General features: G+C 44.1%; 1 protein-coding gene across 1 annotated transcript in view; it reads left to right on the forward strand.

The window, feature by feature from the left end:
- Positions 1-26,042, forward strand: part of HMCN1 (hemicentin 1) — a 944,468-nt gene that overhangs the window by 536,626 nt on the left and 381,800 nt on the right. The window contains exons 55-62 of the mRNA XM_073582913.1: positions 1,863-1,976; positions 4,884-5,071; positions 20,319-20,415; positions 22,319-22,480; positions 24,507-24,620; positions 24,718-24,920; positions 25,572-25,653; positions 25,737-25,868. Of these exons, the coding sequence (XP_073439014.1) occupies positions 1,863-1,976; positions 4,884-5,071; positions 20,319-20,415; positions 22,319-22,480; positions 24,507-24,620; positions 24,718-24,920; positions 25,572-25,653; positions 25,737-25,868 (1,092 nt within the window). The remainder of the gene's footprint in view (positions 1-1,862; positions 1,977-4,883; positions 5,072-20,318; positions 20,416-22,318; positions 22,481-24,506; positions 24,621-24,717; positions 24,921-25,571; positions 25,654-25,736; positions 25,869-26,042) is intronic.

Genomic DNA, 26,042 nt, shown 5'->3' on the forward strand with positions numbered 1-26,042 from the left:
ACATCAGCTACTGACTCGGTCACCCCCTCATGCATGACAGAGTGCAACAAATCAATAGACTACTCTGGCACAATAACCACACTAAAAAGCATTGGCAAATGTCCATGTTTGCGTAGCGGAGTTGGAAGAAAACACATTCACAAGATGACTTCAATTCATTCAAACAAGCAACACTTACTTTCAAATCAGCCCTCACCTCTGCTAAACAGGCCTACTTTACATCCCTTTTATCTTCCTTATCCTAAAACCCCAAACAGTTATTCAACACTTTTAACTCCCTCTTCCGCCCTCCACTGCCACCTCCAGCCTCCCTAATCTCTGCTGAAGACTTTGCCACACACTTCAAAAATAAGAACAACCAAACAAATCAAGTTTTTATTGTTCGGCCACCACAACCTCTTTGTATACCAGACCAATGCACTTGAACCATAACATCTCTCCAACATCATTGAAGGAGAGCTTACTCGTCTCCTCATCAAATCACACCTCACCACTTGTGCACTTTACCCCAACCATTCCACCTCCTCCCCCACCTCACCCTCACACTTATCCCATCTCTAACCCATCTCTCCAATCTATCACTAACTTCTGGTACCTTCCCTTCTACTTTGAAACATGCCACAATCATGCCTATCCTCAAAAAGCTATCCTTTGACCCAACCACTATGTCCAGCTATCACCCCATATCAATGCTCCAATTCGCTTCCAAACTCTTTGAGCTTGTTCACACTGAAATTTCCTCTCACCTCTCATCTAACTCGTTGTTCGACAACCTACAATCTGACTTCTGTCTCCACCATTCCACTGAACTGTCCTGACTAGAGATAAGCAAATTTGATAGGGTCAGAGCTTATTTGGCAAGCTATAGCGCTTACCAAATAAGCTGCAGAGGGAACCTGGCTTCCTGGATCACTCTGACTGATCAGCTGATCGGCTCCGCAGCTGCATGTGTTGCGGCTGTGTGACAGTCACGACACATGCATGGAGCGCCTGTTTGTTAGGCTTTCCATGCATGTCTCATGACTGTCACACAGCCGTGACACATGCAGTAAGCACTATAGCTTGCTGAATAAGCCCTGACCTGATCAATTTCGCTTATCTCTAGTCCTGACCAAAATTACTATCGGTTTATTTAAAGCTAGCAGCTAACAGACAAATCTTTATACTCCTCTTTCTTGACTTGTTCTCTGCCTTCCACACAGTTGACCACTGTCTCTCTTACTTTGGCATCAAAGACCTTGCCCTATCCTGGATCTTCTCATACTTACCAACTGCACATTTAGCGTCTCCTACTCTCACACTACAGTCTCATCCCGCCTTCTCTCTGTTGGAGTCCCTAAAGGCTCTGTCCTAGGACCGGGAAGAGAGAGGCGTTCCAGCTTCTAAAATGAATTTCTTTATTTGTTCATTCGATTAAAACTTGATGCACAGATGGGTCTTTGTCACAGCTGTGACAAAGACCCATTTCAGGGTCGAAACGCGTTGCTGGTTCTTTCAATGTTGTGCTGGCACATCCACTGTAATATAAGGAATACACCTCTGCATCAAGTTTTAATTGAATGAACGCTTCTCTCTTCCTGTTGCTGCACGTCTAGGTCTGGACTGAGTTCCATGCTTCGGTGGTGGTTGGTGAGCTGGCTAGGGCTTTTTGCCCATTTTTTTCTTTTCATTTCATTCTGTCCTAGGACCCCTACTTTTTTCCATCTATACCCTTTGTCTGGGACAGCTCATAAAGTTCTATGGCTTCCAGTACCATCTGTACTCTGATGACACTCAGATCTACTTCTCTGGCCCAGACATCACCTCTCTGCTGTCCAGAATCCCAGAGTGTCTATCTAAGTGATAAACCTTTTTCTTTTCAGGGGGGCACAGTTTACAGATTTCAAGGACACGTATGGAGGATGCTGGAATATATACGTGTGTTGCTGTAAATGAGGCAGGAGAAGACTCCATACATTATAATATTCGGATACTTTGTAAGTATAATAATAATAATTAATAATAATAATTTGTATTTCTATAGCACCAACATATTCCTCAGTACTTTACATTTAAGAATGGACCTCTACAGACAATAAAGACATGAATACAAAACGAACACATGGGCCATGCACATACAGTGAACAAGTCGGTAAGACAGTGTTCACACCACCAAGAGACTGGAACACAGAGAAACATAGTACAACAAACGTGAAAAATACTCTGCTGTAAAAAAATTCCAAAAATAAACAGCAAGTGCTAGTAAAAAGATGATAACAAAACAGGGTATTTAGTTGACACATTTTTTGCAAAAAATGTATGCTAAGCTGCTCTACCAAACACCAAGGTATACCCATCAGAGCAGTCCTATCCAATGTATTTAAAACCTGACCATGTGAACAGTACCTATATGAGCAGGGTTCAGGAAGGTAATGTCTAATGTGGACATGCTGTGTGAGAAGGCTTTATATGTGCATGTCCCACATGGGAGGGGTGGAGACCTCCCAAAGACTTGCAAAAGCAAGAAACCAATTGGATACAAAATGAACGCATGGGCCATGCACATACAGTGAACAAGTCGGTAAGACACTGTTCACACCACCAAGAGACTGGCACACGGAGAAACACAGTACAACAAACGTGAAAAAATACTCTGCTATAAAAAAAATTAAAGACATAACAGAATAAACACCTAATACCAAGATACCATGAGTACTGAGTGCCCTGCTTGTTAGCTTATAAGATTGCAGTCCTGAATTTCCTGTGCTTAACTTTCAACGATTCTCAAAGACATAAATTCATATATAAGATGAGCATGTTTTATTAAATTGACCTATAAATTGACCTATAATACTTTGCAGGGTATTTATTACCAAAATGCTTTATTTATTTTCAATCATACAAATCATTTTAGAATTATTTAAAATATGTGATTATTATCTTTTTTTCCACAAATCAAAAAAAAAATCAGAAAAAGGGTAGTATAGCAGAAACAATCAACAAAACTTCACTTCAAAAATAACATTTTCTTAAAGGGTTATTCTCAAGTTGTCTCTTCTACAGTTTCCTTACTTCCTGGTTTCTGGTGGGAGGGTTGTGGGGCGGACACTCCTTGAATGACAGTTCTGATCAGTAGCAGAGCGGTAACATTAGTAGAACTTGTGCTTAGCTCTTTAGTTGTACTGTAACACATTCAGCTATCATTGTTTTTCTCTGGAGTGTGCACTGCTATAACCATATTTATATAGAGAGATTACAAGGCATTTGAACAAGCATACAGCTCTGGACAGTGAGAGCCATGATTAGGAATCTTGCTCTGGAAGATGCCAGTGGTTGGAGATTGAGAGGAAGGGTAGGGAGGTCAGCAGCTAACTGCTGTATAGAAATCAATAGACTGAACAGTGATGGCTGTCAATCAGAATAATGTCGGAAGTCACACCCCGTGGTGTCAGCAAGTAGACTCCGCTGAATCCCCGGCAGTAGCAGCGGTCTGTGACCCCTCTCTGTCGTGGAAGAATGATGCTGTGCACAACAAGTAAGTAAGGCTGGAGTCACACACAACCGATAAAAAATCGGTCCCATTTTAACGGTCCGAAATCGCACAAAGGTATCTTAACCAGTGATGCGTTTTTGATGCGATTTTTCTTCATTGATGCGATTTTAATCGCATGTAAGGATCCTTTTGACATCCGTCTGGCCAGATTTTCTCACAGGATAGCAAAATGGACATATAATGGAGCCTAATGACAGGTTTCCCCACACAAACGAATTAATAGATATAGACACATTAAATAAATATATATATATATATATATATTTTATACATGTCATAGAGACACATTAATATATATATTTCTAGTTCATACAGTTCTTAATTGCAGAATAGCCGCTGACACATTAGCCAGCTTTTGTATAATTCTGCTCCTGCCCGACATGAAATGACACATGGTTTACATATAGTTAACCATTTCATTTCATGTTTTTTATTTTATGTATCTCACTATCAATTATATGAGGGCTTGTGGGTTAAATTTTGGGCTTGTAGGGGTTCATTTAAGGGGTTAATTCGTTGTATTTAATTGCGGGGACTCTCTGCAGCCTCAGTGACGTCAGCGGGAGTCTCTGCAATTTAATACAACGAATTAACCCCTTAAATGAACCCCTACAAGCCCAAAATTTAACCCACAAGCCCTCATATAATTGATAGTGAGAGACATAAAATAAAAAACATGAAATGAAATTGTTAACTATATGTAAACCATGTGTCATTTCATGTCGGGCAGGAGCAGAATTATACAAAAGCTGGCTAATGTGTCAGCGGCTATTCTGCAATTAAGAACTGTATGAACTAGAAATATATATATTAATGTGTCTCTATGACATGTATAAAATATATATATATATATATTTATTTAATGTGTCTATATCTATTAATTCGTTGCTTTATTTAACTGGACACTGTGATTTTACTGTCTTTAGGAACAAAAATTGCCGGCTTTTGGTGCGATTTTTATCGCAACTCACACATCGGGTCCGTTTTTACTCCTATTTTTTCTCGCCCCCATAGACATGCATTGTCGAATCCGATCCGAAAATCGGTGACAATCGCAGCATGCTGCGATTGTCTCGGTCAGAGGATCGGATGCGATAAAAAAATCGCATGATGGGAGCTGCCCCATAGAATAACATGGGTTCGAATGCAATGCGATTTTTTATCGCATTGCATTCGACCGTTTTAATCGCTAGTGTGACCCCCGGCCTAAGTTGCAATTACATGCCTGTTAGTGCATGCTTTCTGCTTCAGTAATCTTACAAATGCTTAAACTAATTACAGTTACTAAAACCTTTGGCATTGTGACGTTAAATTAGTGTATATAGCCTATAACATTATCATTTCTGTTTAGTACCTCCAACTTTTGAAGGTAGCACAGAACATTTATCAGAGGAAATTACATCTTTAGAAAATCAAACTCTACTGCTGAATTGTTCTGTGAGAAGTCATCCTGCTCCAACTTTTACCTGGCTGAAAGACGGGCAAGCAATAGAGGAAGGAAGCCACTACCAGATTGTATCTGCTGGAAGATACCTGGAGGTTTGTGATATATAATATGGATCGTCAATCATATATACGCTATGTGCACAATTATTAGGCAATTTGTAGTTTTGATTAGTTTTTTTGTAGAGCAACTATAGTGCTGTTGGTCACTCCAAAAGAGAATAAACCTGAATGTTAAAGAAAGTACAAGTGGTCCTTTGGAGAATAGTTATGCGTGCATAATTATTAATGTAGAGAAATATTATGCTACTAAATGAAAAACGTAAATGTTTCACCTCATTGTTTGTTTTCATCTGTTAAAGTGAGAATAATAACCAAACAACTCAGATTATACAAAAATATATTTCTGACATTTCAAAAAAATCAGTGACCAATGTACTGTAGATTCTTTTCAATAACAGTCATAAGTCTTCCATTCTTGTCAGTTTCTTAATCTGTTGACAATCAAGTTTTTGAGCAGCACCAACCACAGCTTCCCAGACACTATTCAGATAGGTGTACTAGTTTCCTTTACCTTAAATTTCCAATTTAAAAAGGGCCCACAAGTCCTTAATATGGTGTAGATGTGAGGAAGGGGCCCTGTCATTATTCTTTCATCTTTAAGGCCTTTACTGGCAGCCAAGCAGTGGAGACTTTGATGCCTGTAATGGAACATTGCTCTGTATTTAGAAACATGGTTTTCTTGAAAGGTACAGACCTTTTCCTGTACGATTGCTTGAAGAAAGTGTCTTCAAAAAACTGTTGGTAGGTTTGGGAGTTGATTTTAAATCCATCTTCTACCCGAAAATGTCCAACTGGCTCATCTTTACTAATACCAGTCATGACAGTACCCCACCTCCACCTTGCTCGTGTCTAAGTCGATGTGGAGGTCTGTGCCCACTACTAATCCAGCCATGGGCCCATCCATCTGGTCTGTCAAGAGTCACTCTCATCTGATCAGTCCATAAAACCTTTCAAAAATTTGTATTCAGACATTTCTCCGTCCAGTCTTGGCATGTCACCTTTTGTGTCTTGTTCAGTGGTGGTTGGATTTCAGCCGACCTTACCTTAGCCATGCCTATGAACACCTTGTATTCCTAGGCTCCAGGGAGATTGCAGTTCTGGAATATGATAGCACTGGAGGATAATTGGGTTCCTGGTCACTTCACCTTTGATTTTTCTCAAATCTTTGGTAGTTAAGGTGTGCCTTTTTTTCTCAACACATTCTTGCAACCCTGTAGACTAATGTGCAACATAACTTTTAATGTTTATGTGATGCCCTAATATCTTAGCAATGTCAAGAGTGCTGCATCCTTCTGTAAGACTATTAGCAATTTTTTACTTTTAAGATTCCACCAATTCTCTTTTTTGGCCCATTTTGCCCAAGGAAAACAAGCTGCTTAATAATCCTGTACACTTTAATAAAGGGTATTGTATCCTTTAGCCGCACCCTCGCTCATTTTACAAATATGCATCACCAGATCTGATAAATATATATATATGTGTGTGTGTTGTGATGCAGTGAACCCTGTGACAGCTAGGGGACACTGTATGGGTCATGCACACAGGCATATCCATTGTGGTAAAGGAGAAAGGATGACCGACAGGGTTGTAAATAGCCGAGATGTATCACAAGGGTAGGTGCCTTGTGATGGAAGCTGAAACATGTTGATCACCAGATGTACTGCTGAGGTTTTGTTACAATCTATCAGGGAAAAGCTTCCAGGTGGCTTGTTGGGACCAGTCACCTGCAAACCCACCCAGGGGCGTGGGTCTGAATGCCCAGGATAAAGCCTGCATGTGTCTGTGTGAAATAGGACCTGCGATGAGGTCATAGCCATGTGATCCACCGGTGGGCGTGGCTATGGACCATATAAGGTGACCAGGGTAGGTCACAAGGGGAGAGTGCCTGGATCTGATTGGTCCGTGTGGAACATCCCGGAAGGTCACGTGTGAGAGCAGCGTCTGTGACAGACTGCATTTGCGGAGCCACTGTCCGGCTGTGGCTCTGAAACCATGAGGCGGCCTAGTGAATAAGGCACTGTCCGGAATGATGAGCCCAGTGCGGCTGCTCCCCTGAGAGAAAGGATTAACAGCAAGTCGGCATCTGGAGCAGGAACTCCAAGAGGTAACCCAGACAGGGGGAATTAACTGAGAGACTGTTGAGTCTGCTTGCTGGACAAAGCACAGCCTGTGTGAACACAGGGCTATGAGAGCGGGCTCCACTATGAACATTTGTTTGGTCTGCTGTAAGACTGTTATCATTTCCTCATGCTGCCATGGTTTATGCCATATACAGTAAACCATATGGACTGTGTTATGTGAAAAGCCTGTGCCGGACCTGGTTTATCTGCAGCCAAGTGAGTGTCCCCCAATACACTCAGTGAGCGCTACCTTACAGTTTGTGTATATATATATATATATATATCTCAAATAAAAATGATATATAATGTTTTATAAAAATTATAGTATTATAATTATCATGAAAATTCAAACAAGTGTTCCATGTATAATAAGAACACCCTATTCCATATATTAATTGAGCAAAACAAATAAGAAAATAAATGGTAATATGCCTCTTCGTTTTAGATGAGGAGACTTAAATCCGCAATGCTCCTCTGGGAAATATGCTAATTATGCAAATTGTCTCTTCAGAGAGGAAGAGGACTAGAACTCTAGTGCCACCTATTGGAAGTAGCAATCCTAAAAGTCAATGTCAAACCTTTAACGAGCCTTGTTATATGACTTAGGATAAAAGCCAAGCCAAAAACTCAATTTGCAGACACTGTGTTTCGGGGTACTGCCCCTCGTCAGTGCAAAGTGTGAGATCTGGTTTGGCTGTGAGAGAGGTGTCTGATAGATATCCAAGAAGTATCATTTCTCCTTGTGGAGAATGACATGCTAAGCATTGGCAAATTGAGATTCTGGCTTGGCTTTTATCCTAAGTCAGGTAACAAGGTTCATTAAAGAGTCGACATTGACTTTTAGGATTGCTACTTCCAGTAGGTGGCACTAGAGTTTTGTGGAAATTGAGATTCTGGCTCTACTCGGTAGACTTTCCCATGGCAGCTCAGCGCTACACACTGCAGAAGCTAATACCTCCTGTGTCAGTGTGTAGCCAGCTGTCCTTGAGAGCAGTCACATCAGTGCTTTATTCTGTTTCTTCTTATAATTTCACTATGGGGGTTAGTAATGGGGCATCTTATCAATGCCTCTCCATTGCTGGTAAGAGCCAGCAATCACACCTGCTTCATTATCATGTGCAATAACACTAACCACCACCAGGGCAAACTAGAACAAAAGACACCACTGTGCAATGACCCTAATGGCCACCGTGGGCAAAACAAACCCTGAGCAAACAGCTCAAAGGAAAAAAAGGTTACTAGTGCTTTTATCTGTCATGATCCTGCATGGTTCATGACACTGTGGCAGTGCATTGGCATGCAGTACTCTGGGGCTTGGTGAGCAGAAGCACAAGACGAGGGGCCGGACTGGGTCCGGGTGCCTGCTTTTTATTTCTGTTCACTGGGCCCCATACAGCAGTAAGGGCACTGGGCAGTAATGCCCTGATGGCAGCCCTGTGGGTATGCGCATGATGCTCATTATCAACATTATTACTTTTCTCCTGCCTTTTATTGCTGAGTTTTCCTTTCTGACCTGAATCATGTATTTTATTTAATTATTATTTTTTATTTGCTGTGCTGTTTGGTTCTTGGTTTTGCCTCACATACAGTCCTTCTACATATTTACCCTTATTATTAGTCACTTGGCTATATATCTTACCGCATACACACACCTTAGGTTGGTGTGTATGTTATAGGGCTCCACTTGTACTTTCATTTGTACATACAGCTCTGGCAAAAATTAAGAGACCACCACATCAAGACCCTGTCATGAGCAGCCCATTCTCGAGACCTGAACCCCATTGAAAACCTGAATGTAATCAAGAGGATGATGTATAGTCACAAGTAGAGTTGAGCGAAACGGGTCGAAAAAATTCAAAAGTCGCCGACTTTTGGCAAAGTCGGGTTTCATGAAACGAAACCCGACCCTAGGATGAGGTCGGCCACGAGGTCGGCGACTTAGGCGCCAAAGTCGCGTTTCAAAAGTTTGTTTTGCGCTCTTTTTCAGCCAATCAGGATCCACGGACACTGTGGGCAATGTGATGACATAGGCACGGGTCACCACCATCTTTCAGAAGGGCATGCAAGTGATTGGCTTGCTTTGGTGGGCGTCACAGGGGGTATAAAAGGGCGTGCACGCCGACCGCCATCTTACTTCTGCCGATCTTAGTATAGGGAGAGGTTGCTGCTGATTCTGTAGGGAGAGCGTTAGGCAGGGAAGAAGACAAAAAAACTGCTAGCGATTTGGCCTGCACAACACACCAGTCACTGTGTGTGCAGTGCAAGGGGAGGCTATATAGTGGTGTATCAGTGGTGTTGGTTGTTGGGCTGCCTTTTAAGGCTTCCTGACAGGCTGGCATTGCTGTTTACCCACTGCTCCGCAAACTGCTTTTTTAAAAGCAATCCCAATTTTTTTTTTTTGTCCTGCTGAGAAGAAAAAAAAACTGCTTCTGCTGCTAGCAATTTGGCCTGCACAACACACCAGTCACTGTGTGTGCAGTGCAAGGGGAGGCTATATAGTGGTGTATCAGTGGTGTTGGTTGTTGGGCTGCCTTCTAAGGCTTCCTGACAGGCTGGCATTGCTGTTTACCCACTGCTCCGCAAACTGCTTTTTTAAAAGCAATCCAATCTCCCTTATCCTCTAGTCACTTTTGTCACAGCTGTGCCATCGAGCCTGTCACATAGCGCTCAGATATTCATTGGGCCTCACACAATCCAAAAGTGTCCAGTGTCCAAAAGTGTGTGCAGAGATTCAAAATCTCCCTTATCCTCTAGTCACTTTTGTCACAGCTGTGCCATCGAGCCTGTCACATAGCGCTCAGATATCAGTGGGCCTCACACAATCCAAAAGTGTCCACTGTCCACAAGTGTGTGCAGAAATTCAAAATCTCCCTTATCCTCTAGTCACTTTTGTCACAGCAGTGCCATCGAGCCTGTCACATAGCGCTCAGATATCAGTGGGCCTCACACAATCCAAAAGTGTCCACTGTCCACAAGTGTGTGCAGAAATTCAAAATCTCCCTTATCCTCTAGTCACTTTTGTCACAGCTGTGCCATCGAGCCTGTCACATAGCGCTCAGATATCAGTGGGCCTCACACAATCCAAAAGTGTCCACTGTCCACAAGTGTGTGCAGAAATTCAAAATCTCCCTTATCCTCTAGCCACTTTTGTCACAGCTGTGCCATCGAGCCTCTCACATAGCGCTCAGATATTCATTGGGCCTCACACAATCCAAAAGTGTCCAGTGTCCAAAAGTGTGTGCAGAGATTCAAAATCTCCCTTATCCTCTAGTCACTTTTGTCACAGCTGTGCCATCGAGCCTGTCACATAGCACTCAGATATCAGTGGGCCTCACACAATCCAAAAGTGTCCACTGTCCACAAGTGTGTGCAGAAATTCAAAATCTCCCTTATCCTCTAGTCACTTTTGTCACAGCTGTGCCACCGAGCCTGTCACATAGCGCTCAGATATTCATTGGGCCTCACACAATCCAAAAGTGTCCAGTGTCCAAAAGTGTGTGCAGAGATTCAAAATCTCACTTATCCTCTAGTCACTTTTGTCACACCTGTGCCATCGAGCCTGTCACATAGCGCTCAGATATCAGTGGGCCTCACACAATCCAAAAGTGTCCACTGTCCACAAGTGTGTGCAGAAATTCAAAATCTCCCTTATCCTCTAGTCACTTTTGTCACAGCTGTGCCATCGAGCCTGTCACATAGCACTCAGATATCAGTGGGCCTCACACAATCCAAAAGTGTCCACTGTCCACAAGTGTGTGCAGAAATTCAAAATCTCCCTTATCCTCTAGTCACTTTTGTCACAGCTGTGCCATCGAGCCTGTCACATAGCGCTCAGATATCAGTGGGCCTCACACAATCCAAAAGTGTCCAGTGTCCACAAGTGTGTGCAGAAATTCAAAATCTCCCTTATCCACTAGTCACTTTTGTCACAGCTGTGCCATCGAGCCTGTCACATAGCGCTGAGATATCAGTGGGCCTCACACAATCCAAAAGTGTCCACTGTCCACAAGTGTGTGCAGAAATTCAAAATCTCCCTTATCCTCTAGTCACTTTTGTCACAGCAGTGCCATCGAGCCTGTCACATAGCGCTGAGATATCAGTGGGCCTCACACAATCCAAAAGTGTCCAGTGTCCAAAAGTGTGTGCAGATATTCAAAATCTCCCTTATCCTCTAGTCACTTTTGTCACAGCAGTGCCATCGAGCCTGTCACATAGCGCTCAGATATCAGTGGGCCTCACACAATCCAAAAGTGTCCAGTGTCCAAAAGTGTGTGCAGATATTCAAAATCTCCCTTATCCTCTAGTCACTTTTGTCACAGCAGTGCCATCGAGCCTGTCACATAGCGCTGAGATATCAGTGGGCCTCACACAATCCAAAAGTGTCCAGTGTCCAAAAGTGTGTGCAGATATTCAAAATCTCCCTTATCCTCTAGTCACTTTTGTCACAGCAGTGCCATCGAGCCTGTCACATAGCGCTGAGATATCAGTGGGCCTCACACAATCCAAAAGTGTCCAGTGTCCAAAAGTGTGTGCAGATGTTCAAAATCTCCCTTATCCTCTAGTCACTTAGGTCACAGCAGTGCCATCGAGCCTGTCACATAGCGCTGAGATATCAGTGGGCCTCACACAATCCAAAAGTGTCCACTGTCCACAAGTGTGTGCAGAAATTCAAAATCTCCCTTATCCTCTAGTCACTTTTGTCACAGCTGTGCCATCGAGCCTGTCACATAGCACTCAGATATCAGTGGGCCTCACACAATCCAAAAGTGTCCACTGTCCACAAGTGTGTGCAGAAATTCAAAATCTCCCTTATCCTCTAGTCACTTTTGTCACAGCTGTGCCATCGAGCCTGTCACATAGCGCTGAGATATCAGTGGGCCTCACACAATCCAAAAATGTCCACTGTCCACAAGTGTGTGCAGAAATTCAAAATCTCCCTTATCCTCTAGTCACTTTTGTCACAGCAGTGCCATCGAGCCTGTCACATAGCGCTGAGATATCAGTGGGCCTCACACAATCCAAAAGTGTCCAGTGTCCAAAAGTGTGTGCAGATATTCAAAATCTCCCTTATCCTCTAGTCACTTTTGTCACAGCAGTGCCATCGAGCCTGTCACATAGCGCTCAGATATCAGTGGGCCTCACACAATCCAAAAGTGTCCAGTGTCCAAAAGTGTGTGCAGATATTCAAAATCTCCCTTATCCTCTAGTCACTTAGGTCACAGCAGTGCCATCGAGCCTGTCACATAGCGCTGAGATATCAGTGGGCCTCACACAATCCAAAAGTGTCCAGTGTCCAAAAGTGTGTGCAGATATTCAAAATCTCCCTTATCCTCTAGTCACTTTTGTCACAGCAGTGCCATCGAGCCTGTCACATAGCGCTGAGATATCAGTGGGCCTCACACAATCCAAAAGTGTCCAGTGTCCAAAAGTGTGTGCAGATATTCAAAATCTCCCTTATCCTCTAGTCACTTTTGTCACAGCAGTGCCATCGAGCCTGTCACATAGCGCTCAGATATCAGTGGGCCTCACACAATCTAAAAGTGTCCAGTGTCCAAAAGTGTGTGCAGATATTCAAAATCTCCCTTATCCTCTAGTCACTTTTGTCACAGCAGTGCCATCGAGCCTGTCACATAGCGCTGAGATATCAGTGGGCCTCACACAATCCAAAAGTGTCCAGTGTCCAAAAGTGTGTGCAGATATTCAAAATCTCCCTTATCCTCTAGTCACTTAGGTCACAGCAGTGCCATCGAGCCTGTCACATAGCGCTGAGATATCAGTGGGCCTCACACAATCCAAAAGTGTCCAGTGTCCAAAAGTGTGTGCAGATATTCAAAATCTCCCTTATCCTCTAGTCACTTTTGTCACAGCAGTGCCATTGAGCCTGTCACATAGCGCTGAGATATCAGTGGGCCTCACACAATCCAAAAGTGTCCAGTGTCCAAAAGTGTGTGCAGATATTCAAAATCTCCCTTATCCTCTAGTCACTTTTGTCACAGCAGTGCCATCGAGCCTGTCACATAGCGCTCAGATATCAGTGGGCCTCACACAATCCAAAAGTGTCCAGTGTCCAAAAGTGTGTGCAGATATTCAAAATCTCCCTTATCCTCTAGTCACTTTTGTCACAGCAGTGCCATCGAGCCTGTCACATAGCGCTGAGATATCAGTGGGCCTCACACAATCCAAAAGTGTCCAGTGTCCAAAAGTGTGTGCAGATATTCAAAATCTCCCTTATCCTCTAGTCACTTAGGTCACAGCAGTGCCATCGAGCCTGTCACATAGCGCTGAGATATCAGTGGGCCTCACACAATCCAAAAGTGTCCAGTGTCCAAAAGTGTGTGCAGATATTCAAAATCTCCCTTATCCTCTAGTCACTTTTGTCACAGCAGTGCCATCGAGCCTGTCACATAGCGCTGAGATATCAGTGGGCCTCACACAATCCAAAAGTGTAAAGTGTCCAAAAGTGTGTGCAGATATTCAAAATCTCCCTTATCCTCTAGTCACTTTTGTCACAGCAGTGCCTTCGAGCCTGTCACATAGCGCTCAGATATCAGTGGGCCTCACACAATCCAAAAGTGTCCAGTGTCCAAAAGTGTGTGCAGATATTCAAAATCTCCCTTATCCTCTAGTCACTTAGGTCACAGCAGTGCCATCGAGCCTGTCACATAGCGCTGAGATATCAGTGGGCCTCACACAATCCAAAAGTGTCCAGTGTCCAAAAGTGTGTGCAGATATTCAAAATCTCCCTTATCCTCTAGTCACTTAGGTCACAGCAGTGCCATCGAGCCTGTCACATAGCGCTGAGATATCAGTGGGCCTCACACAATCCAAAAGTGTCCAGTGTCCAAAAGTGTGTGCAGATATTCAAAATCTCCCTTATCCTCTAGTCACTTTTGTCATAGCAGTGCCATCGAGCCTGTCACATAGCGCTGAGATATCAGTGGGCCTCACACAATCCAAAAGTGTCCAGTGTCCAAAAGTGTGTGCAGATATTCAAAATCTCCCTTATCCTCTAGTCACTTTTGTCACAGCAGTGCCATCGAGCCTGTCACATAGCGCTCAGATATCAGTGGGCCTCACACAATCCAAAAGTGTCCAGTGTCCAAAAGTGTGTGCAGATATTCAAAATCTCCCTTATCCTCTAGTCACTTTTGTCACAGCAGTGCCATCGAGCCTGTCACATAGCGCTCAGATATCAGTGGGCCTCACACAATCCAAAAGTGTCCAGTGTCCAAAAGTGTGTGCAGAAATTCAAAATCTCCCCTGTCCTATAGACACCTTGTACCTTGTTTTACATTACTATATAGTTTGTTGGATTTTGTCTACATTTCTACCAAAAATGAGGAAGGCTGGTGGAAGAGGCCGTGGAATTGGGCGGGGGTTGGCAGCTGGTAATGATGGTATTGGTGGTGGATCTGATCGTAGTGGCAAGAGCAAAATAGGACCGAATGCAGGAGGTGCTGACCCTGCGTCATCGTCTGGCTACATAAGGCCTCGAACGCTTAGTTTTCTAGGAGTTGGCAAACCGCTTTTAAAGCCAGAGCATCAGGAAAAAGTTTTGTCTTACATTGCTGACTCAGCCTCCAGCTCTATCGCCTCCTCTTCTTCAGTTGTAAAAAGTAAAAGCACTGAGTCGTCATTGGAGGTTCATGTTCATGAACCACACCTTTCCTTGTGTCCTTCACCCCAACCAAGATTGAAGGATGACGCAGGCCATACTACTGATTACTCCATGGAGCTGTTTTCACATACCATGCCTGGATTATCAAGTGAAATGGTGAATTACCCAGGCCAAGATGAATCTGACATGAAGTGCACTGATGCACAGCCGCTGATGGATGATTCTGCTGGTACATTCACTCAGAGCACTACATTGTCCTCGCAGTGTACAGAGCCAGATTCTGACCCTGATGAGACTCAGGTGCCCCTTCCCGCACACTATACCACCATACACGGTGACACAGAGGAAGGTGCACATGACATAGAAGAGGAGGTGATGGATGACCCAGTTGTTGACCCAGATTGGCATCCATTGGGGGAAGAGGGTGCTGCTTCCAATAGCTCAGATGAGGAGCATCCACAGCAGACATCGACATCGCAACAGCTGTTATCTGGCAGGCCCGGAGCACTCCAAAGACAGGTTCCAAACATCAAAAGAGTTGCTGGACAGCTTGTCCAGAGGGTCAAAAGATCACAGCGTGCTAGGCCGCAAAATGTCTGCCAAAGTAGGAAGAGTGCAGTGTGGCACTTTTTTGAACAAAATCCTCATGATCAGGCCAAGGTTATCTGTAAGAAGTGCGCAAAGACCTTTAGCCGAGGGAAAAATCTGAAAAATTTGAATACCAGTTGCATGCTTAGACATTTAACCAGCATGCACTTGCAAGCGTGGACACAACACCAAACCTCAAGTGCCACATGTGCAACTGATCACAACGAAGGTAGTCAGCAACGCTACATTGTTTCCCCCACTGTAAGCCCACCGGTTAGCACAGCAGCAAATGTTGAGGTGTCGTTGCAAGACCACAGCAGTCAGGGAATCCCACTGTTATATCAACGAAAGACTGATTCTAGGCCATCAGAAAGAACACCAACTCCATCACCATCATCAACCCTCTCTCAGTCCGCCCTGTCCACCGCTACTTCCACCATATGCAGCTCTCAAGTCCAGCTCACCCTCCCAGACACTATGAGTAGGACAAGAAAGTACTCAGTCTCTCATCCGCGTACACTGGGTTTGAACGCCCACATTGCCAAACTAATCTCGTTTGAGATGATGCCCTTTTGGTTGGTGGAAAGCACAGCTTTCCGCGAACTCATGGCCTATGCAGTACCACGCTATGACCTACCCAGTCGCCACTTCTTCTCTCGCAAAGCCATCCCAGCCCTCCACCATCATGTGAAAGACCGCATTGTCCATGCACTCCAGCAGTCAGTGAGCGGAAAGGTGCACCTCACAACTGATGCATGGTCCAGTCGGCATGGCCAGGGCCGTTACGTGTCCATCACTGCGCACTGGGTTAATGTGGTGGATGCAGGGTCCACAGGGGACAGCGGTGGTGGGACAGTGCTGCCTAGCCCACGGTATAGGAAACAGTTGGCTGTAGGCATTCGACCCTCCTCCTCCTCCAGAAGCGAAAGCTCGTCCACAGAGCGCAGTCGTACGAGCACTCCATCTGCAGCTGCCACTGTTGCACACGATGTGTCCCCCTATCGAGCAGCTAGTGGAAAGCGTCAGCAGGCTGTGTTGCAGATGATGTGTTTGGGCGACCGACACACCGCCGAGGTGCTGGCCGAGTACTTGAAGCGACAAACTGAGTCATGGCTGGGCAGTGTACATCTTGAGGCAGGCAAGGTAGTTAGTGATAACGGCCGTAATTTTGTGGCAGCCATAGCCCTTTCAAAACTCAGCCACATACCTTGCTTGGCTCACACCTTGAACCTGGTGGTGCAGTGCTTCCTCAAAAATTATCCGGAGTTAACAGCCCTGCTCCAGAAGGTGCGAAGACTGTGCGCGCACATCCGCCGGTCGCCTGTACACTCCGTTCGTATGCAGAAGCTGCAGCGATTGCTCCACCTTCCCAACCACCGCCTCATTATCGACATTGCAACAAGGTGGAACTCCACCCTGCACATGGTGGAGCGACTGTGCGAGCAGAGGCAGGCCATAATGCATTTGTGGGAGGATACACGGCCAGGCACTTTGAGAGCAGACATGGAGATGACAGGTGTGCAGTGGTCGAAGCTGAAAGACCTTTGCAAAGTCCTTCAGTGTTTTGAGGAATGCACACGGCTGGTAAGCGCAGACGACGCCATCCTAAGCATGAGCATCCCACTTATGCGTCTGCTCATGCAAACTTTGACGCACCTTAAGGAGCAGGCGTCTGCAGCCAATGTTGATGAGGAGGAAGAGGAGGAGGGAATCCTTGATGACATTCAGCCATTGTCTGCTCAGGGACCTCTCCTGGACGAGGTGGAGGAAGAAGAGGAGGAGGAGGATGATGATGGGGATGATTACTTATGGGAGGAGGATGCATCTCGTGGGGCAAGTGAAAATGTTGGTGTGGCAAGGTCTGGTACAGGGTTTGTGCGTGACTGGAGGGATGTGGATTTGCCAGAAAGTGCTCCTCCACCCAGCACTCGCAGTGCATCATTGACACCGGGAACATTGGCCCACATGTCAGATTATGCCTTGCGGATCCTAAAAAGGGACCCCCGCATTGCCAAAATGATGAACGATGACGACTACTGGTTGGCCAGCATCCTGGATCCACGCTATAAAGGCAAATTACAAAACATCATGCCACAGGAGAACCTTGACCTAATATTGGCTAATAAACAAGCAACTCTGGTAAATCGGTTGCTTGAGGCATTCCCAGCACACAGCAGCGGTGATGGTTCTCACACGAGCCGTACGGGCCGGGGGCAGCTTGGCAGAGGTGTTCGTGGTGCACACAGCAGAAGTGGCGTTGGAGACAGGGGTTTCATGACAATGTTGTGGACTGATTTTTCAAATACCGCTCACACAACTGGTAATACTGCATCGATGGAAAGTGACAGGAGACAGCAGTTGTCAACTATGGTTACAAACTACTTTTCCTCCCATATCGATGTTCTCCCACACAGGTCATTCCCCTTTGACTATTGGGCCGCTAAACTGGACACCTGGCCTGAATTGGCCCAATATGCCTTACAGGAGCTCGCTTGCCCAGCTGCAAGTGTGCTATCGGAAAGAGTCTTCAGTGCAGCTGGATCAATCCTGACAGAAAAAAGGACCCGTCTGTCAACCCAAAATGTGGATGATCTAACCTTCATTAAAATGAACCACGCATGGGTTTCCAAGGATTTTGTCCCACCTTCCCCTGATGACACATGGGGTGACAGAAAAATGGCTTGCTTTGGTCCACCTCTTCCTGGTACTTCACCTATTTCGCCTTTTGCATCAGCTGAATGTCCAACATCAACATATGCCACTTTCTAAAACTCCCTAACTGTGCTGCCTCCCCCCCATGACCGGGGTCACCACCTACCGCACGACACCGTGCGAGTGCTGTTGCCCTGGACAGGTGGGTAGGCCGACTCTTGGGCGCGGGCACTGGCACAGGGTCCCTCATAGTGCAATCAAGTGTCTCTGACGGTGGTGGTGCACACCCGCCGTCAGACACACCGCTGTACTATGAGGGGCCCAGTGCCAGTACCGACGCCCACGAGTGGGCCCCCCTTGCTTGGGCAGGGCCCCAGCATTTGCAATCTTTACCTCTCCCTGCTCCTCCGCTGTGTAATCTGGGCCGTCAAATCCATACTGTGCCTGACACCGTCTGAGCCTGCCTCCTGAGACATATATTTTGAATGTGTACGCTATCCATACATGTTATCCGGTGATTCGGTACCCTTTCTAACCTTTGTGCAATCACGTGCAATCCATACTGGGCCTAACACCGTCTGAGCCTGCCTCATGCTGTATAGACATATATTTTGAATGTGTACGCTATCCATACATGTTATCCGGGGATACGGTACCCTTTCTAACCTTTGTGCAATCACGTGCAATCCATACTGGGCCTAGCACCGTCTGAGCCTGCCTCCTGAGACATATATTTTGAATGTGTACGCTATCCATACATGTTATCCGGGGATACGGTACCCTTTCTAATCTTTGTGCAATCACGTGCAATCCATACTGGGCCTAACACCGTCTGAGCCTGCCTCCTGAGACATATATTTTGAATGTGTACGCTATCCATACATGTTATCCGGTGATACGGTACCCTTTCTAACCTTTGTGCAATCACGTGCAATCCATACTGGGCCTAACACCGTCTGAGCCTGCCTCATGCTGTATAGACATATATTTTGAATGTGTACGCTATCCATACATGTTATCCAGGGATACGGTACCCTTTCTAACCTACACAGTACAGGGATTCCCTAGCGAGGAGACTTATTTGATTGTTTTCAATGTTGGGACAGCAATTTTTGGGGAGCACTATACTCTGGAGAATGATAGATGGGGCCCACCATACACTGGAACATTCCAAAGGTGGACATCAGACACTGGAGCAGCATTTACAGGGCCCATTATACACTAGAGCATTAGAAATGGGGCCCATTATGTTTGGAGCATTATTTGGGCCCATAAGACAGTGGCGCTTCATCCATGGGGACCAACATATACTGTAGCATTATGTGGAGCTCATCATATACTGTTTCAAACATTATATGGGACCAATGATTCTGTATGGAGAAATAGATGGGCCTCGTCATGAGATGTAAAAAGTGAGGTATTTTTCATTGGACTATACCGCTATTTCTCTGCCGTATCGGAGCATGATGAGTTGTGGTATGTGTTAAAGGGGCGCTCTTTCGCCCAGGGCACATGAAAACCTGGAGCCAGCCCTCCCCCCCCCACAGTTTGTAGCCAAATAACCCCCATTTTTCAGTGCGTAACTTGTACTGTGAAGTTAATTAAGGTTGACAAGCTTAAGAAAGAAGAATTGATGCTTTTGGCATTCAAATGGGCACTGTAGGTGTGTTTCCTGTCCTCCTCTCACTGCCGACTTTTATTCCCCATTGACTTACATTGGGTTTCGTGTTTCGGGACGACCCCGACTTTTCCCTATAATCGGACGATCTTGCTCGACCCGACTTTTGGAAAAGTCGGGTTTCACGAAACGAAACGCGACCCTAAAAAACCAAAAGTCGCTCAACTCTAGTCACAAGCCATGAAACAAAGAAGAACTGCTTACATTTTTGCGCCAGAAGCAGTGTGAAAGGCTGGTGGCAAGCATGCCAAGACACATGAAAGCTGTGATTAACAATCATGGTTATTCCATAATTGATTTCTGAACTCTTCCTGAGTTAAAACATTAGTATTGTTGTTTCTAAATGATTATGAACTTGTTTTCTTAGCGTTATTTGAGGTCTGAAAGCACTTGGTTTTTTTTATTTTGACCATTTTTCTTTATTAGAAAAAAAACAAACAAAATTTATTGCTTGGAAATTTGGAGACATGTCAGAAGTTTATAGACTAAAAGAACAATTTACATTTTACTCAAAAATATACCTATAAAGAGAAAAATCAGACGAATTGAACATTTGAAAGTGGTCTCATAATTTTTGCTAGAGCTGTATATTCATTGATATTTTCTCTTCCTTTGTTCTTTTAGATAAAAAATGCACAATTAATGGATACTGGTCGATATGTGTGCATTGTTGAAAATGTGGCTGGAAGTGCTGAGAAAATATTTAACCTGAATATTAATGGTAACACTTTTTATTTTATTACTGTTAAGACAGTCCTGACTAAAGTAGGGATAGTTCAACTAAGAGTATGGAGTTTCATGAGCATATAGTAACAGATGGGTGAACCCCAAGATACTTTCTGTGTTTAGGTGGATATTATAATATAGATACGAGTGGGGTGCACGAACCCTCACTGATACTGGCGCATCCACTCTGCCCAATATAGTGACATGCAGTATTGCATGAGGCACCAGTTGAGACACACTCACATTCTTATACTGGAGGGTGATACTGGGCGCAGAGTGTTTTTCTTCTTACTGTGACACTCTGCTCATATCTAAGGCTACATGTGCACATCTGTGTGATGCGTCCTAGTGCTGTACATTTTTTTCTCAGACAGCATACAAACACAAAGTTTCAGTGATCCATCCACACATCCATTTTAAAAATGGATCTGTATCTCCATCCAGGAGACTCAGAATAGATCCTGTTTTCCTCCATTTTGCAGATCAGACATGGATGAAACTTGGAAGACATACTTTGTACTTCAGCTGTCCATTCTAGTTTTGTCTATTTTTAATGGATACATTGCTAAGAGTCAATGTAAAAAATGTTCAGACAGTATTTCTGCTTCAGTTAAAAAAAGAGATGAGAAAATACTGCTGCAAGTAAGATGACATGTGAAAAAATGAAATCTGTCTGTTTCTCTTGGATGGTAACACTCACACGGATGTATGAATGTACAATAAGGAGGTCATAGGATGTGCATGGAGGCATATTGAGGCCATGGGAGTGCATTGCACTCACAGGCGTAGCTGTGGTTGCAGCGCAGAATAAAAGTGAGTATGGGGCTTGGACATGCTGGTTGTCCAAGGCAGATTTAGGGAAAACCTGCTCTGGACTTTTGGGTTTTGAAACCGACTACAGATGGTAGTAGTACAGTCCATTTCATTCCCAGCCTGGGTTTTCCATTTGGCCCATGGCCACAGATTTCAGTTAAAAGCCCTGCAATAAAGGGTTTGGGTGTGTTAGGGTCAGTGTCAGTTTGGTTTGTGCAAGAGGGCAGAGCAGAAGGCTCTACAGAGCAACCCACAGCTTACACAGCAGTGCAGTCTCCCACGGCAACTTGTCTCGGAAGTAGACTGTCCTGTGCCTGGCTCTGAACCGGAGGTGAACTGGCTTTTGCCAAGCAGTAAACTGAAGGAGGACAGGCATGTTTATTGTCTGCAATACAGATGATATGGTTCCCAGCTGCGTTCTAGAGGATATCGTGTGCTGTGTTTTGCTGTGAGTTGAACATTAAGGAGACTTTTGTTTTGAATTTTACTGGGTCACTGCCTCATCACTGCTCAGTGTGAATACCACTGTACTACAAGAGACATGAGGGATTCCTGCTTTGTATCAATATGAAGGACATTTTACAGCAGTATTGAGGAGTGTGGCTGTAAATCCAACACTGAAGAAAGATAAACACTCACTAGAAAGTTCCAGCAGACAGTTGTCCCCTTACATCTTCCACTCTCCCACTCCCCTTTCCATTTTAATAGGCTGCTGAAGTCTGATCCTGCAATGAACTGGAAATTCATATTGTTTTGATCAAGATGGATTTTAGCTGTTTTTTGGAATGAATGATAAGTTTAGGAGATGGAGGGAAGTGATTCATAAGTGGAGAAAGAAGCAAATTTCTGTGATAAAATATAATGCAGATTATTTTATGTTTCCCTGTAGAATAGATTTATGCAAAAAAAAAACTTACAGGACATTGACCATTTAATAATAAATTCTCTTTACTGTAAGCTCTTACAAAGTTTGTATAAGATTAGAATATGGATATTTTTTGTCCAGTTGTATCTGACTTGCAATTTATGTAAGAAGCTATATAAGAACTAGAATTTGATTCTGGTGTAATCCCATCCCATTGCAGTTCCTCCAAGAATCATAGGCAGCATATATGAAAACATCACTGTTGTAGAAGATAATTTTGTTTCTCTGACATGTGAAGTCACTGGATTTCCATTACCGATAATAAGTTGGTGGAAGGAAGGGATTGTTCTCGGACCAAGCTCACATCACTTTCTTGTGCCAGGTAAGAGGGATTTATAATGGACAAAAGTGGTATTAGAGTTTCTAGTGCGGCATTTATAGTTTTTTTCCACTGGATACCTGATTCCTTCTGTTATTGAAACAATGATGATAGGAGTCTGATGTCTGTAATCCTATATAATTGATAGCTGCTGAGGTTGTGTCAGTTTGATTTTAAAAATTAAAGGAATTTCTGTCTGTGTTATTTATGGTGAAGTGTGTAATGTGGTTCTTTGGGTTCTTCTCTTTTAAATTAGAAGACAATGACACCAATAATATTCAAATATTCTTTACTGAAGACATCTGCAAACACTGTAGCACACAATTTTGGGGATACAATCACACTTTTGTATTGCTGCAAATTAGAATAAACCAAATCAACAAAACACAGTCTTCATTATCTTCTTGCACAGGTCTCTCGCAGGGACCACACTGAGTGCTGTGATACTACACAGTCTCACATTACAATCCCAGCCTCCACCAAATATCTCTCACTTACAGACTTGCTTCCCAAAGGGTTCCGTCCATTTACACATTCTCTCCAAAGATACGATCATGTAGGTGGTCTGGTCTCACTATTGGACACTTAGGTCAAACTGCAGGTCCACTGTACATTCACTTAGACCTAATCAGTAGCCTTCCACCTTCGCCCTGTATCTCAAGGGCTCTCACTATATTACATTTTTCACTATATTCTCCCCTCAGTCCAATCTAGTTTAGAACTGTACTATTAGGCTACAGCCAAGGCATACAGGGCAACCAGAACATGGTCCAGTCACCTAAGGTCACTGCTTCTACTGCTTTTCTATACAAGGCTTGTCACTCTGTGGCAGGCAACCCTTCATTCCTGCTCCACGCATGATCACTATGTGCTCCCTATTGCCCTCTCATTATAGGGGGGTAATGCAGCATATCAGCCTTACTATGCTTTGTCCCCAGAGGGTCTAGGCTTAGGCCGAGCCATGTATCTACCCTCTGATTGTCACCCAGACTTTCAGCCCTTGTCCTGTCATAGTATATCACATGAAATTGCACAGCAAACTGTCTTTTTTATCCAACCTGCAAAAAAACCCCAAAACATTATATAGAGTGTATAGAGTGCTACACAGCATATATACATAGGAATAGGCAACAGTATAGTATAACAGTGCAGAATACATGGGAATTCCAATGGGGGTAAATCAGTTTGCCCTCCTTACAAATGTATAGTTAAAGCCTTGAAGGTACTTTGGTGTACTCTGTTATAACATGGTTACCTGGCTCAGAAACAATGTGATATTTGGATAATTCTAAATGTATTTTATTATAAATCCAACAACATGTGGCGATTTAGTCTAATGACTTCAGTCTTAGGACAACAATTACAGTTGTCTTATGTTCAGTCCTATAATTTCTGCGGATTTCCTGCTACATTAAGGCTGGAGTCACACTAAGATATGCCATCGGATGCAATATGCTAATGACACTCGGTTCCTGCTCTGCTGCGAGTGTGATCCGAGTGTGAGTGTTCTGCTCTTTGATCCTCACGCATAAGAGAATCACAGCACAGGTGCAGAGGAGACAGAGAAATTAATTTCTCCATCTCCTTCATTGTCGATGTCTGCGAGAATCGCATTGCACTCGGTGATGTTTCACATGAACCCATAGACTTGTTTGGGTGTGTGCGATCCAAGTCACGTTGCCAATCGCAGCATGCTCCAATTACTCTCTCAGGCCGAATCGGCATAGGAAAATAATCACAGATGGGCACTACCCCATAGAGTAACACTGGGCCGAGTGCATACCGATGTTTCATCAGATAGCACTCGCCCGCTTTATTCACTCGTGTGAGCGAGACCTAAATGTTTGCCAGCCTTAAAATAGGAGACCTGTTTAAACTTACCTTTGTCTTTAATATCCCTGGTTACAGACCTAATTCTGAGGACAAGCCATGGCGTGAATAACTGCGATTTATGATTTAGCAGACCCCTCTTACCAAAAGATTTTGCAGCACCTTGCTTCTCTGTAATAAAATATTTTTTTGTTTGTAGGGGGCAGGATTTTGCAGATCCATCAAACCAAGCTGGAAGATACTGGAGAATATGCATGTGTTGCCAGCAATCAAGCTGGAGAAACCAAGAAAACATTCTCTCTTAATGTGTATGGTCAGTCCTCATCACTTAGTGCACCCTTGAGAACACTACTATGTGGCAGATTTTCTTTCTTCAGTAAAACACTCCTATTTGTACATTATTATTGCAGTGTCTCCTACCATAGTCAGTGACAGCAGAGATTCAGGTCCCCAGGTGGATGTAGACATTTCTACATCGATGTCCTTGACATGTGAATCAGATGGAATCCCAGCACCTATTATAAGCTGGTACAAGAACAGCCAATTGATTGCTGAATCCACTAATATTAGGATTCTTGAGAGAGGGAAAGTACTGAACATTGTCAATGCTCAGGTGAGTCAAATCCCGGATTCACCATCAGTCTTCTACTATATAGCACTGTCTAAAGGCCCCGTTACACACAGCGAAATTGCCAGCGAGATTGCTGATTTTGTGATGCCACAGCGATCTCGCTGTGTGTGACATGTATCAGCGACCCGCCCCCTGCCGGGCATCACTGATCGCGCTCAAACGTCCTGGGCCATTTTTGATCGCTGGTCTCCCGCTGGACAGCACACATTGCTGCATGTGACAGCGAGAGACCAACGATCAGCGATGCTGGGACCTGGTTTCCAATGTAAACAGCTGGTATCTAAGAGCCATGCGGCTCTTAGTTACCCGCTGTTTACCTTGGAAACCAGCGTGCACGCTGGTTTCCAGGGTAAACAGCTGGTATCTAAGAGCCACGCGGCTCTTAGATACCCGCTGTTTACCTTGGATACCGGCTTGCTCGCTGGTCCTGATCGCTGGAGGGTCTTTCTATGTGATAGTTCACCAGCAATCAGCTAACTATGTCCCAGCGATCCCATCCACGTCAGATCGTTGGTGGGATCGCTGAGACATTGATACGTGTAACAGGGCCTTAAGTTTAAAGAAAATTTGAGCTTAGCCTATTGGAGCGCCAAGTTAAGAGTTATCTGTCGTCATCTTAAATGCTCGTTCCAGGTCTCTGATGCAGGAGAATATGACTGTATCGCCACAAATGTTGTAGGGCAAGACAGGAAGACATTTTTCTTGATGGTTCATGGTAAGATTTTGGTAAATTCCTGTTTACAGACCGATTGCAAAACATGAAATGGCATATAATATGTGCATTAACTTTTCTTGCAGTGCCTCCTAGGATACAAGGACCGCCAGTGGAGTATCAAGCTGGGACAGTTAAAAATCCTGTTATGTTTTCATGTGATGCATATGGAATTCCAGCACCAACATTGATTTGGCTCAAGGATGGGAGTCAGATAAGTAAGTATATAATATAATGAAGTTCAGAGCATTACTGGTGATCAATTATGAGTGAAATATTTTTTCACTTAGCAGGAAGTTTTACTAAATTTGATATTCAATTGTCTAAAAAGATTATCATTGATACCTCTTGGACCAGAATGCAAAATCAATTTTTTGTAATATAGCATTAAA

This window comes from Dendrobates tinctorius, unplaced genomic scaffold (assembly GCF_039654945.1).
Source record: "Dendrobates tinctorius isolate UK_male_01 unplaced genomic scaffold, ASM3965494v1 ptg000074l, whole genome shotgun sequence".
NCBI classification, from domain to species: domain Eukaryota; kingdom Metazoa; phylum Chordata; class Amphibia; order Anura; family Dendrobatidae; genus Dendrobates; species Dendrobates tinctorius.